A 14,437-nucleotide genomic window follows, 5' to 3' on the forward strand; every position below is an offset into this window, starting at 1 on the left:
GCAGCTGCAGTGCTAACACTAACCCATTCCACTATGTCAAGTAGACATGTCTATGGTCTCTATTTTACTGGTTTAAGTTTCAGTGCTTCCCCTACTTGGGGTGGGTGGGGGATACAAGGAATACTTTTTGAGCTGCCTAATGAACATTCCTTCAGATTAACTGCAGAGAAGGCAGAAGCTGAAGAAAGGCCATAGGAAATCATCATCAAAACCCAGTTTTAGATAAAGGTTCCAAACCTGCCTGCACATTAGCATCAACTTGAGAACGCAAGCACTAGCAAATGCATTCTGCCTGCCTATGACCAGGTTTGCTCCATTCCACCCTGTAAGCTGTGCCACATTTCCAGAGGAAATCCCAGCTCTGGGCTGAGCAGCAGAGCAGTACCTGGAGGACAGTGGGCAGAGTTTCGTCTAGGTCACTGAAGTAACTTGGTTGCTGGGTGAATATATTTCCTGAGAAGAGAAATGAGGGAAAAGAGACCGTTTCCCATTAGTTCAAGCATTCATGGCAATGAGCAAATGTGCATCAGCAGATGTACTGGTGCTATTACTGATACCCCCACTCCCAATCCAGCTAATACCCATTTAGGACACAGGCAAGGCTTCCTCCTCCACTCCTGCTCAGTCTGACTGATAAAGCTGCTGTCAACTCACCAGTGCAGCTGCAGGACTGGTAACAAGGATATGCTCATCAGAGCAGAGCAAAGGAGATGCAAGATGATTCCTCCAAAGGCTGGATCAATGAACAACACAAATACTACCCCTGAACATTCCTACTTCCTGTATTTGACAACTGGAGTTGACTTTTAATTACTGAGAAGAGCTCAGCATGCACTGGGAAGTGTTCTGCAGAATATTTCTTCAGGGTAATGAGGCTTTAGCAATACCTGCTATTGTATTACCAGGGCTTCATTATCTCTACAAAATACGCCACTGATTAACAGCACAGCATAAATCCTCAGCAAGTAAGCCCAGAGGCTGCCTGTTTTCCTGTGAGTTACTGTTCAGACCATGAAAATTAACAGAGCTAATGTCCTTATGCAAGGGCAGAGCACGGGTGAGACAGGTTTCTGAACAATTTATACCCCGACAAGAACCTGAAGTTGATCAAGTTCTGAATTACACACCAGAACTGCTGTGCCATTACTGTCACAACATAATCAGGTGAGCAAATCACCGGTCACCTCCATGCAGCATTACTGTGCTGCACGCTAGAGCATATGCAGAATTCAAATGAGGTTTCACACACTTGGGTCTTCTTTGGACTATTTTAACAGCCAGATAATCTAAGCTTCACCTCTGAAAGGGAAATACCTATCTTGTCATGCCTCCCGGCCACCTCTGAGGCTTGGCAGGTGAATTCAGAGTGGAAGTTACTGAAAGAGGATAAAGGGGTTAAAAAAATGTAAAGGTTTATCTAAGCTTTTCTGTTCTGGCAATTTGGCTGCATCACATGAGCTCATGTTAGCCAATGCGGAAATGAGACAAAAATAGCTACTAAAGGAAGAATAAAGTTTCATTGCATGAAACCATCCACAGCCAGGTTTTCTTCCATCTGCTCAGGTGGATGTTAAAGATCATAAGCGGTTCCCTTGTGAAGGGAGCACAGGGTAAGTGCAGCAGCTAAACCAATGTGCCCCACGTTCATTATACAGTGTGCAAGGCTGAGTTGGTACTTCATATGCACTGGCCAGACTGGCTGTAAAGATGCAGGGAAATCTAGGGATAGGCACAGCTTGAGCAATGCTCTCGCTGCTCTGCGATTTGAAGATAACTCCACAAATCAGGGCCTGCACCGAGATTTCAAGTTCTCCTGCTTCCTAGACCACAGAATACCTCACGTTGCACATTCCCCTTGGCTCCCAACTCTGCGAACACTCGTGAGCAGCCAGACTTCAGACCCTCCTCCCTCCCTGCCCACTAGTTGAGTTGTTTTCCCCTTCCCATCTCTATGAGGATTTTACAGAGCCCTCATGGCCTCAGCCCAGCTCAGGACGGCTAAGCAGCAGGACACAGTGCTTTCAATGACATCAACGAAGGTCACAACTAAAGTAATCTAGAAATTACAGATTCTAGTTGACACTGAACAATTCCTTTCCAGAGCAGTTACACTGGTATAAAATCCCACTTGCCACAAGTAAGCAAAATGCCAAAATGCAATGTGTTGTTCCTCGGCTTTAACTAACCGATCATCTTCTGGAGCAGGACACCATTTCCCTTCCCAAAAAGCACACAGAGATCCAGGATCTTCGGGATGTCGAACAGGAAGTTGTTGTAAATAATTTCGCCAAAGACAGAAGGGGTGATAAAATGATCCTGCAAGATAAAAACCCAAACCCAGTAATTTAAAGGATAATTCATATCTTGCTCTGCAAGAGCTCCAGCATTATAATGACACCTGTAAAAACATCTCTCAAAGGTGTATTCAGGATTTTGTTTCATAGAAGGCAGTGACTCTGCTTACACCAGCTTCTGCAGCACCCTCCACCCCACATCCTCACTGCTTGTCACTGCCACGACACTGCCCATCCACATGAAGTGAACCCACCAACCTGAGAATTAAAAGAAAAAGCTCCTACAGCTCATGCAGCTCCCAGACCTGGCTCATGATACAGCCAAAGAGCTGAGCTGACACAAGAATGGCTCAGCCAGGTGTAGGAATGAGTAACCAGGCATAGGAACAGCTTCACTGGCATCAACACTGAAAAACACCCTTAAGATCCCAGCCTGAGGTTAGTGGTAACCTGGAAGAGTCAAGGCACCAAAGACAAGTGCATCAGTGACAAGTAGGAAGCAAACCTGGGAGCTGCAGCTCTATATCCTGACTGCTGGAACACTGCAACAGAGCCACCTGACCCTCAACACTGCAGGAATTTCTGCTAAAATTCCACATGACAAGTGCCTCTGACAGTGAGAAGCAAGCAAGCTAAACCGTGACTTTGGACATATTCACCACCATAGGCAAATTCCCATCTGAAAAGCCAATTTCAGTGAAAGGCAGCACACACATTCCCTGCTTCAGCTGAGGGACAGGGCTTACTGCTGCTGGCGCCAACTTCCAGAGCTCCTGCTGATCGCCTGCAGGACAACAGACTATTTATTCTCTTCCAATTACTCAAGTATAACATGGTGTCAGATGCTCACTGCCTCACTGGAGGGGTAAGATCTAATCAGCTCCTGGAATGAAAGACACCACAGAGGTGTCAGTGCTGCTGCTGAAGTGGTGCCAGCTGCAGGCTCCAGCATTCCTTCTACCTGTTCCCGCCCCGCTCCTCCACCTCCCACTCCAAGAGCTTTCCTCAAAACATCCTGAACGTCACCATTGTGACAATCAAGAGAATCAATACAGCACTAAATAACACACCATGAGCCGGGGATGTCAAGGAGTAATTGCTCAAACACAAGGCACCTCACTCACAAGGCCTGTGGGCAGGATGGGTGAGTGAAAATTGCACAGCTCCCGATGGGAGTTGCACTCACATGATTAGGGCCGAGTGTGGCTTTCAATTACCATGCCAACAAAACAGTAATTTAGAGGAATTTCATTGTGTCCCCAAAACCTGGGGAAAGTTCAAGGAAGGGCAACAATCAGGACAGGTTATGTGACACAGCCCAGCACAGAGGAAGTGGCACTGAGCCCCTGTGCCACAGAGCTGCACAACGGCCAGCTTGCTCGCTCTTCTCTTCCAGGAATGTATCACAGCCCCACCTGTGGTTAACCTGCTATTACTGAGCTGCCTGCCTGGATCCCCTTCCTCAGAAACCATCCTATAGTTCAGATGCTTTAGCTCTGCATGGTTATCATCTCCACAGAGTGAACAGGCTGATAAAAACAGCCAGGGAGAGGAACACAGCTGGACACACAAGGAACACCATTAATTCCTCTGATGGTGTTTTTCAGAAGCTGCCCAGGCCAGAGCAACTGGAAGGGAATGAAATCCTCACCTTGGACTCCTTGTGAGTGGACATCCTGAGGAAGGTGAGGAAGACGCTCCGGTGAAGACCCCTCTGCATGTCGCTCACCTCGGGGTGACAATCCAGCTCCTCATCAAACTTGCGAGGGGCAAAGCGCAAGTAGGAATCCAGACACTTGTGAAGTGTCTCATCGAAAATCACCTTGCACCGCCAGAAACAAGGAAACAAAGAAGAGAATGTCACATCCACAGGCTGTGCTCAGGGAAAGGCCACCTAAATTTGAAAGTGATTTAAAACATTCTAGAGTGCTAAAAGGAGCCCCACACGCAGCAAACACAAGCAAACTCTTAAAATCCACAGGGAAAAATCTACTGGAACTTTCTTTGCACTCTAAGGTGCAGTAATTAAAATGCTTGACAAATGACACAGAATCTCAGAATCAACCAGGTTGGAAAAGCCCTTTAAGCTCATCCAGTCCAACCATTCCCCAGCACTGCCAATGCCACCACTAACCCATGGCACTGAGGACCTTGTCTACACGGTGTGTGAACATTTCCAGGGATGGGGGGTGCTGGTGCCCGGTGGGGGCTCAGAGGGAGGTCATGTCATTAAGTGCATAAGGAGCATATACAAGTCTTTATGAAACTGGTTTAAAGTTCATGGCTTCTAGAAACACCTTCTTCGGTGTCCAGAAAACAATTCTTACCTGGCACCAAAATTTGTCATGAGGCAAAGCCAGAAGCCAGTTCAGGTCATCTGCAATGAATTTGGCTCTCTCCAAGAACTCTTCCACTAAAGCAGGGTCCCTGGCAAGGGGTGGCGGTCTGTATAGCACAAAAGACCGATCTGCTTTTATTTCTGGGTGCTGCAGAAAGCCAAAACACTGTATTAAAACTACAGGCTAAAAGACAGGAATGCCCAGTTACCATGTGCACTGCTTACTGAATTAGGAAACCAACACAAAATTGCACTTGAATACAATTTGCCATCCAATTCCCTGGTAACTTCCCATTTTCTAATCTCTTGAGGTGGGTTACCAGCAGGTTTGTATCCTTATTTATCAGCAAGGTTTTCAGGCCTTCCCTCATAATGTGGTGGATGTTGCTCCTTGCACTCTGTTAAACAAAGCCTTGCAAAGCAGCCCTCCCACACCTTCAAAACAAACAGCAGCCGCTTGGTGCTGTGCCTCCGAAGTGCGGCTGCACTCCCTCTTTTCCCTCCTAACTGGCTCTTGCACAACATTCCATGAAGTCAAACTGACACAGCCACCAAACAGAGAGAAGAAACACTTCACTGCCCTCCCCCAAGGGTTACTGAACAGGCTTTGCCCAAATACTCCCAGACTAGAATGACAATCACAATGAAGAGCAGGCAGCAGCTTGAAGCTCTGCCTTAACCCACATGTACACCCAGGTACGTGTGAACCTCCTCAAGCCAGCAGCCCACTTCTGCAATGTGCCCACAAGGCCCTCTCCTTTCTCTCTTGTTTCTGGGAAAAAAGGGTTACCATGGACTAAATTTCCTGATTTCACCAAGCAGAAGTCACAGGGTGGGAGGTCACAGGATGCAGGGAGCGCATGGAATTATCCCAGGCCTATAGCTCAGAGGTAAGCCTCACACAGAGCTTGCAAAAGCTCCCATTGCATTCCCTCTATTGCAGCCAAGTTTACATTGCTGCTCCTCGAAAGAATAAGCAGTTCTGGAGGACACAGTTTGCTGTTGATGTTGAACACAGTGAGTTTGAGTTGGGTTGGCTTTTTCTCCCAATAGTGGGTAAATGAAATCTCAACTATTGGAACGCATTAAACCACAAAAAAGCTTCCTGTGACAGGTGAGCTAACCAATTTTCATCATATCCCAGACAAAGCGCAGTTTTACCCGGGCTTCAACATGAGATGCTTATTTATTAAAGGTTTTGTTTTGGCTTTCAGGAAAAAGACAGCTCACCAGTGCTGGTAAAGTTCTCATCTTCCCTGTTTTGGGATCCCTTTCTGTCAGCTGGAGCTCATCCAGAGGCAGTGCCGGCATCGTGATGACTTGTTCCTGTCTTCAGCAAACAGAAAACCAAAGGCAGCACAGGGTGTATTTTACAAGGTCAGTCAACCAAAAGCACAACAAAAGAGGCTACACAGACAGAGCCTTCCTGCACCACACAGGGCTTGGAAATGGATTTATGCAAAGCAATTTATCCACCACCCAAATGCCAAACCTAAAGGGAACACCCAAAAGCCACCTGCACACACCTCAGAAGAAGCCTGTAACATGGTGCTCTACTTCCAGCCCTGTTCCTCAGCGAGAGGCCACATGTATCATCCAGGACAATAAAAACCAGATGGGAGCACTGTTTAATATGAAAGCTTCATATTTAAATCCGGCTCCTGAAGAGCTGGGCTCAACTCTTGGCTTTTGCTGTCTCTTTAACGCTTGCAGTCTATCTCCTGACAGTCCAAACTGGAGAGGCAACCAAAACACAGTCTGCCAACATACTATTAAAGGAATAGCTTTGGTGCTTACGTGGCAGCACTCAGCACTCCTCCAGATAGAGTGCCCAGGGTGAGCCTGCAAAGCACAGCCTGCCCTCCCCTGCCACTTCCCACCTGCTCACCAAACCACGACTGCATTTCCAACAGCACTTTTAGGCTCAGTGATTTCAATTCCCTTCCTAAAACTAACTGCGAGTCAAACATGAGGGCGATTCAAAAGCACATCCCTTATGTACATTGTTAGAGAAGTTCAGGTATTAACAAGAGTGTTCTCAATTCTTGTGATAAACAATTTCTCTGTGAAAAAAATCCACTCCAACAACTCTGCAGCAGAATCGCTGGTTTTCATCTCGTAACACATTTAATTTGGCTCTTAAAACTTCTGGAGTCGGTCTGAAAACTGCACAGGCCTGTGTGTTTGCAACAAAGGGAAAAATGTCTCATTTCAAACCATCAGAGTCTTCATTCCAAGTCAAAAACGTCTTGGAAGACAGTGGACCCTGGCCAAAAGCATAGTCAGCTGGAGAAGAGAATAACCCCAAGCATGGAATATCCTCAGCACAGAGGATCACTCCTGATCACTATCATGTGTTTTTCCTGACCCATGAGCTTTGGTCTCAACTACAAGGGCATGATTAATGATGTCAGGCACACTGCATAAGAGCCAAAGAACCCTGACACAGAATCCCAGCCTGGTTTGTGCTGAAGGGACCTTAAAGCTCCTCCAGCTCCAACCCCTGCCACGGGCAGGGACCCCTTCCACTGGAGCAGCTTGCTCCAAGCCCCTGTGTCCAACCTGGCCTTGAACACTGCCAGGGATGGGGCAGCCACAGCTTCTCTGGGCACCCTGGGCCAGCGCCTCAGCACCCTCACAGGGAAGAGCTTCCGCCAGGAAACTTATTTTCACAGGATCAGGAACACTCCCTGCCCTGACGTCCCCCCAGGCACAGACGGAGGACGCGGCGTGGGTTGCACGCTGCCGGTCACCACAAAGGAAGGGTTTGACACCGCAGGTCACAACCGCAGCTCTGTGGTGGGACACGCTGCTGGGGAGCGCAGCCAAGCCTTGGCCCTCTTCGGGGACTCCAGGGCTCGTCTTCCCCGCGCTATCCCCTCAGGGACCCGGGCAGAAGCAGCGGACATCCCCGCTCAGGTCCCAACCCGGCACCGCACACCCCAAGCCCAGCCACCTGCTCGAAGCCCCGAGAACGCCTCCAGCCACCGGGCCAGCGCGGCCACCAACAGCTGCCGCCACCGGCCCCGCGATCCCCAGGCCCTGCCAGCCCCACCGCGAGTCCCGCGGCTCCGGACGCCCCTCGGGTGACCGCTGGCCAAGCCACATCCCGCTGCCCCGAGCCCTGTCACCCTGCCCCGGACCCGCCGCGGCCCCCAAGCCCCCGGTACCGGCAGCCACGTCCCGCCGTAGAACAGCGCTTCCGGCTCCGAGCGGAAGTGGCCGGGGTGGGCGGGACCTGTGGTGAGGAGCTGCTGGTGCGAGCGGGGCCTGTGGTCCCGGAGCAGCGGTTGAACCAGCGGCTTTGGCCTCCACACGGCCCGGTAATGAGGGGAACGGGCCCGTTGTCCCGCGGGAAGGGGGAGCCGCCGCCTGCGGCCGGCTGGTTTCCCGTTGGGACAGAGCCGCCGGTTAAACCAGTCACCGTCCGGCCCCACTTGAGGCCAGTAAAAGCCAGGTGTGAACTCCCAACGCAAATCACGGCTTCCCGATCAGTGCGGGGTGATTGCTGATGCCTCGAGTAGGGACAGGGTAGAGCGTGACAGAGCAGAGGTGCTGAGACCGAGAACAGAGCGTGAGAGGGTGAGGAGGGGATCCTGCCCCTCTGCTGCGCTCTGGGGAGACCCCCCTGCAGCCCTGATCCAGCTCTGGGGCAGCAGCACAAGAGGGACGTGGAGCTGTTGGAGCGAGGCCAGAGGAGGCCATGGGGATGCTGCGAGGGCTGGAGCAGCTCTGCTCTGGAGCCAGGCTGAGAGAGCTGGGCTGGGGCAGCCTGGAGAAGAGAAGGCTCTGAAGGGGAGACCTGAGAGCAGCTCCAGTGCCTCAAGGGGCTGCAGGAAAGCTGGAGAGGGGCTTGGGACAAGGGCCTGTAGGGACAGGCCAAGGGGAATGGCTTTAACCTGCCAGAGGGGAGACTGAGATGAGCTCTTAGGCAGAAGCTCTTCCCTGTGAGGGTGCTGAGGCGCTGGCCCAGGGTGCCCAGAGAAGCTGTGGCTGCCCCATCTCTGGCAGTGTTCAAGGCCAGGTTGGACACAGGGGCTTGGAGCAAGCTGCTCCAGTGGAAGATGTCCCTGCCTGTGGGAGAAGTCTGGAACTGGAGAAGCTTTAAGGTCCCTCCCACCCAAACCAGGCTGGGATCCTGTGATTCTATGAATGTTTGATCCAGAGCCATCCAAATTTACCAGGCAAGCAAGCTTCAAATTGGATCCAAACTGGAGAACTTCTCTAGACAAAAGCTTTTGGAAAAAGAGCTCTTACTGAAAGGATCCTTCTTCAGGATGATTCATGGATGGGAGGAAGCTGCTCAGAGCAGATTATCAGATGTCATAAGTCAAAGCCAGGGAAGAGTGCCCTGGTTCCGGCACCACTGTCAGCTTTCTGACAGTCACATTCCAGTCATCTCCTCAACTCAGTCTGCACGGCTGAGCTGGTGATAAGACACAAAAGCAGCCTTTTCATTTCAAACAGCACAAAAAGCACCAAGAGGAGGATTGAAACGCTGGAGTGACCCTGGGAATGTGCTGTCCTTGTCAGTCTCCAATGAACAGAACGCTATGGTATGACATTCTGCTTCCTGAGCAGCACCAGTGCTTCCACAGTTCCTGCATTTCCTCAGATTCCATCTAAAAGTCCCAAACGACAGCCTGGGGGCTGAATGGAGTATCTGCTTCACTTGTGTGCAGGCATGGAACAAGGCCAGCCATTTCCCCCCTCACACCATGCTCTCAGTGGTTACTGAGCCTGTACACAGACCAGGCACTACTCACCACCCTGCCCCATGTCCCCTCCAGAAGGCTGGGACAGGGTTTGAAGCCATCAGCCCGCAGAGGGCTGAGGGAGCAGGAAGCCCTGAAGGATCAGCACTTGTAAACACATGGAGAAAATAGAAAGAAAATGAAAGAGTTGTGACAAGAGCAGAGAAAAATGTCAATGTAATCTAAAAAAAGACATAACTGTAGCACTGAGCTGCAAGGTCTTGGAAATGGGCTGTTAGATTTCCTAAGCAGCTGAAATGCTGCCCAATGATGATGCTGATCCAGTACAGCCCAAGATTTGCTGTTTGTCAACCTAGTTCTACTTCCTCCTTTTTCATGTTTTATCTTAATGATGGGTACCTGAGCTTAGGAGGGACTAAAGGAAGCTCTAAGCCTTCCCCAGCATATTGTTGATAGTTGTAGAGGCTGAGGTGTGATCATTAAACTACTGACCTGATGGATCCTACAGTAATTTATTAACAATTTTTTCATATTCCATCATTCTCCAATGAAGCATATTCTTATTATAAGTATATTCTCACCTCCAAGCATAAAGTCTCATTGTAGGTTGGGTTTTATTTGGTCACTAGTGAAGGGCACTGGGGATGGCCCAAGATACACCTTTGTTCACCCTCTGCCATGGCATTGTGCTGCCCAGTGGCAGGAGTGCCTGTTCCCTCCTCCTCTGGTGCCTGTGGTACATGTCCTCCTGGCCAGTGTATCGAAGGAGTTGCTCAACTTCTGTGAGCTTTAATGGTGCAAGTTCCTGTGGGTGCGAACTCCCTCCTCTGTGCACCACACAGGCACAGCCCTGCGTGGGGGACCACAGGATTTCTACACTAAAGAATTACCACTTGAGATAACAGAGATAACAAGGCCAAGTGCAAGGTCCTGCCCCTGGGTTTATTAGAGCAGTCCCAAGCACAGCTACAGACTGGGAGAGACTGGATGGAGCAACCCTGAGGAGAAGGACTTAGGGGTGTTGGTCAATGAGAAGCTCCCCATGACCCAGCTTCAGTGTGTGCTTGAGCCCAGAACCCCCCGTGTGCGGGCCTGCACCCCCAGAGCATGAGCTGGGTCTGACCCCAGAGCGTTGGCTCTGGGTCAGGGAGGGGATTTTCCCCCTCTGCTGCGCTCTGTGGAGACCCCCCTGCAGTCCCGATCCAGCTCTGGGGCAACAGCACAAGAGGGACGTGGAGCTGCTGGAGTGAGGCCAGAGGAGGCCATGGGGATGCTGCGAGGGCTGGAGCAGCTCTGCTCTGGAGCCAGGCTGAGAGAGCTGGGCTGGGGCAGCCTGGAGAAGAGAACTGGGAAGGCCTTAGAGCAGTCTGTGATTTTATGATGCCTAATTCCTTACATGCCCAAATCCTTGTATTTAGAATCATAGAATCATCTTGATGCATAACTGTAGCCAAGACAGCTTTAATGTGCCTCCCTTCAGCAAAGTGTCACCCACAGACTGCACAATTGTTGGAAGTGGAAAGAATGGAATCACCTACAGGATGAGTACAAATATAGTGGTGAGGGATGGGGCTGAGTGCAGTGTTCTGCTCAGGCCTTAGTGGAAAAAAAGAGAGTAAAATGAGTAAAGCATTAAAGTGAGGTGGTAAAAGATGAAAAATCAAACAAAATGGAAGAGAAAGGATGGAGACAGCTGCTTTTGGGTAGAAAACTGGCCAAAGCAACCAGTTTGGAGTTCTGAGGAAGGAAACTGCTCTGCATTTCACAAGGTGGCCGTTCTTGAGAAACAGGATGGTGTGTAAAGTCATATCTGAGCTTACTGTCAGGTTCATCAGAACAGAAACAGCCCACAAAGGCTGAGGTTGGCTGTTTGGCTCATGAGAGTGAAGCATATAAAGGTTACTGGTTGGTAATGGGCAGGAAGGTACCCAAGAGGCGTTTGGGTTTTGCTGTTTCCAGCTCTGCCAGGTGCAGATTGCTCAGGGATTGCATCCCACCTACAGGGTGGGCACAAGGGCTGGCCTCTGCACTGCAGGGACCTGAGGGACCAGGGTGGGCTGATCAAAAACTGTCAGCCTCCACCACGACCATCAGCAGATTTTACATGTAACCTTACCGAATACAGCCAATAACTCAGATGAACTCACATTAGGAACCCCTTTTCTTTCTGTAAGAAGCCAACTAGTAGCTTGACGGCTGTGTCCCAGACAGCAGGAGAGGTTTAGGCAGGACTTGTGGGGTCTTTAGGGTCAGATCTCAGCTGTTGGTAAGAACCACATCAGGGTAAGGCAGCTCTGGGAAGGATGACCCAGAGCCTCAGGACTTGTGCTGCTGAAAGCTCGGGTGTTCTCATGTTTCAGTCCAGACTGACTCTTCATGGCCATCGGATACTTGTTTTCTCTTACATGAACATCACCCTTGCTCTTAAGGGAGATGTGTTTACTGCTGTGTTTACTCCCTGAAGTTTCATAGAGAATAACTGCATCCCTCCTCAGCATTCAGGTTGTGTTTTTTTTTTTTTTTCTGCTAAACAAATCATTTCAAGATCCTTACATATGAAAAAATCAGGATTACCCTGTAATTATTCTGCAGTCACATTTGAGGTTGTTCTCCCTTGATTAAAAGTGAGCAGAGCTGCATACAGAATTCCAGAGAAGGTTACAGCAGAGCTCTGTAGAGTGGTATTAAAGTTTTCCCCTTCTGGAAAGATCTCAGTTGATAAGTGCTTTTTGTCAGGGCTGCTTCATGTTGGCAGTTCACAGTCATCTTGAGATCAACAAATACACCCAGATTTTTCTCCTGTTATTTCCAACTGATGAGCTCCCAGCTTGCTGAAGAGATTCTTCTTAGTAATTCCCAAGTGTATGACCTTGGACTTTCACTATTAAATTTCATCCCATTTCCAAATGTGCCAGCTCTCAATATTATCCAACTCTTCCAGCAACATGGATATTCTCCCTGCACTGCCACTGCCTCCCAACTTTGTGTCATCAGCAACCACCACCAGCTCACTCCTCCCTTTTGTTCCAAGGCCTGCCTGAACAATCCTGTGCAGGATCAGGAGAGCATGGCCTGCTGGTCACTGTGGCCAGCACTGAGAGCTGCAGCTCATGGAGGGCATCATAGCCTGGGCACCTTCTGCTCTCTCTCCCCTTTGCAGTCTGCAGGTGGTGACTGTTTGAGGTGCTCTCCATTAATTTACTGGATCCATTTTTGAACCTGCTGACAGTCTCCAAGTAATTCCTTAAGGAGCTCAGCTCCACCCTCACCGTCTGCCTTTCCACCCAAACCATGGCCATCTGCTTGCAGCCAGCTTCTCACCTACCCAACAGCTCCCCAGAAGAGCCATACATTTGCCATGCAGCATTGGTTTTAGTATCTTACTAAATCCAGTTAGATTAAACCTATTATCTATCCATTGTCTAGAAAACAACTATCAAAGGTAAAATCTTAGTTAAATTCAGTCTATCTTTAGTAAAGCTGTGTTGCATTTTTACCTTATTTTCCATTTACTTGTCTGTCCCAAACTACTTTTTCCTTTATGTTTTTTTTTTTCTAAGCTTTTAATGTTCTGGAGATCTGACTAACAGGTCCCTAAATGACTGGCTTGCTTCTCCTCCTGCTGCTTAAAACCAGTGAGTGCTTCAGTTGCTCCTCCGTAATGCATTCCCAACTCACAAATTAAAAACTTTGTCCTGGATGAGTGAGGATATGTTCCAGGTCTGTGGGCCTGGGAACACCTTGTTCCCTGAGCTGCACGTCAGGTTCTCCCCTTGGGTACAGTAATTTCCATTTCCATAAAATAATTCTCACCAGCTATCATCCTCTGCCCCGATCAACATGGAAAATAGAGGGAAAAGTCATTTAACACGGGGCCATATCTAATATTTATTAAAAAATAGGCTGGAACAGAAAAAATGGAGAGACTCAGAACACAAGATGTGGAAAGCCTCCATGTGGTGTGTTTAACTGTATTGTAAAGCTAGCGCCAAGAAGACAAGGGGTGTCATTGAAATGAGAGCTGGAAGTGCCTGGCTTTTCCAGTCACAGAGATGGCACCCCAGCTAGTTCCCCCTCTTTAAAGAGCAGAAGGAGCAACCAGCAGGTTCTGGGTGTCCAGGAGTCAGCTCCCTGAAGTAGGTCACATTTGAGCTCCTTCCAATCCCACTGCAAAAGGCAACCATTTAGCAGCGACCTTTCAAAATTCATACTCTGCTTCCTAACGCTGTCAACACACATCCTTGTCAGGTACAGCTATACTGCCTGCTATTGGTTGTAAACAGGCCAGGAATCCTGTTTTCCCCTTCAGTTACCTGTATTTCGTCCAAAGTTCCTCTGAAGGTACATATTGACATTCAGATCACATTTGCATTCCCATGATGGCTTGTTGTTGGAAAAAATCCCATTATAGGGACTGGTTAACTTCCTTTCAAGTGTTTACTGCCCTTGACCAAGGGAGAGAAACTAGAAAACAACTCACTGCCTGGCTTATATCTGAGTTTAAAGACACGGGATCCTGTGTTTTGTATTGTTCTCTCTGAACGTTAATGCTACTTCTAGCTTAAACATGACTTAATGACAGACTGAAGTCCATCTGTTACGATGACTAGCCTTGGACTCAGAGGGAGAGTCCTGTGGATAATTTAGGAGTGCATTTTATAGTTCCTTGCAAGCAAGCATTTCATTTCAGATCAAGACAAAAGTGAGGAGAAGGCAGAAATACCTCTCAAAAGCACAACCTGACCTACATACAGCACTGTAAATTGGAGATATGTATAAAGCACTCATGACCCATCACAGTCGCAACAAAACCCACCTGCAAACCTTGCTGCTGAAAAGGAACTCCTTTGCACAAGCTTCGTTTTGGAAGCTGCGATGCTTCCTGCTAACCGTACCCTGCTGCCATTTGCTCTTCAGCTTTCCTGTGCCTTTCTGTTCCTTGAGGGTCATATCCCTTTGCTTTATCACTTGTCTCTCTGTTTCCATGTGGTTTTTGGCTCGTGTGCCTCCTGTTGGCTCCCTGCTCTCCATTACCTCATGCTCCAGGAGCTGCGGGCTGCGCAGGGTGGCTTGGACAGTGTCTGCCGATG

At 49.1% G+C, this 14,437-nt stretch overlaps 1 protein-coding gene across 3 annotated transcripts in view; it reads right to left on the reverse strand.

Moving 5' to 3' along the window:
• The window catches only part of ASCC2 (activating signal cointegrator 1 complex subunit 2), a 33,288-nt gene extending 19,061 nt beyond the window's left edge, over positions 1-14,227 (reverse strand). The window contains exons 1-6 of one of the 3 annotated variants that reach the window (XM_080628878.1): positions 14,164-14,227; positions 5,863-5,962; positions 4,622-4,780; positions 3,946-4,116; positions 2,187-2,316; positions 386-453 (exon numbers count right to left, since the gene is read on the reverse strand). In XM_080628878.1, the coding sequence (XP_080485004.1) occupies positions 386-453; positions 2,187-2,316; positions 3,946-4,116; positions 4,622-4,780; positions 5,863-5,943 (609 nt within the window). In that variant the 5' untranslated portion in view covers positions 5,944-5,962; positions 14,164-14,227. Of the gene's footprint in view, positions 1-385; positions 454-2,186; positions 2,317-3,945; positions 4,117-4,621; positions 4,781-5,862; positions 5,963-7,802; positions 7,838-14,163 lie in introns of those variants that run through there. The other 2 variants (XM_080628876.1, XM_080628877.1) reach the window with 2 other exon arrangements.
• Positions 14,228-14,437: the final 210 nt, after the last annotated feature.

The sequence above is a fragment of the Psittacula echo genome (genome assembly GCF_963264785.1).
Source record: "Psittacula echo genome assembly, chromosome: 13".
Lineage (NCBI taxonomy): Eukaryota > Metazoa > Chordata > Aves > Psittaciformes > Psittacidae > Psittacula > Psittacula echo.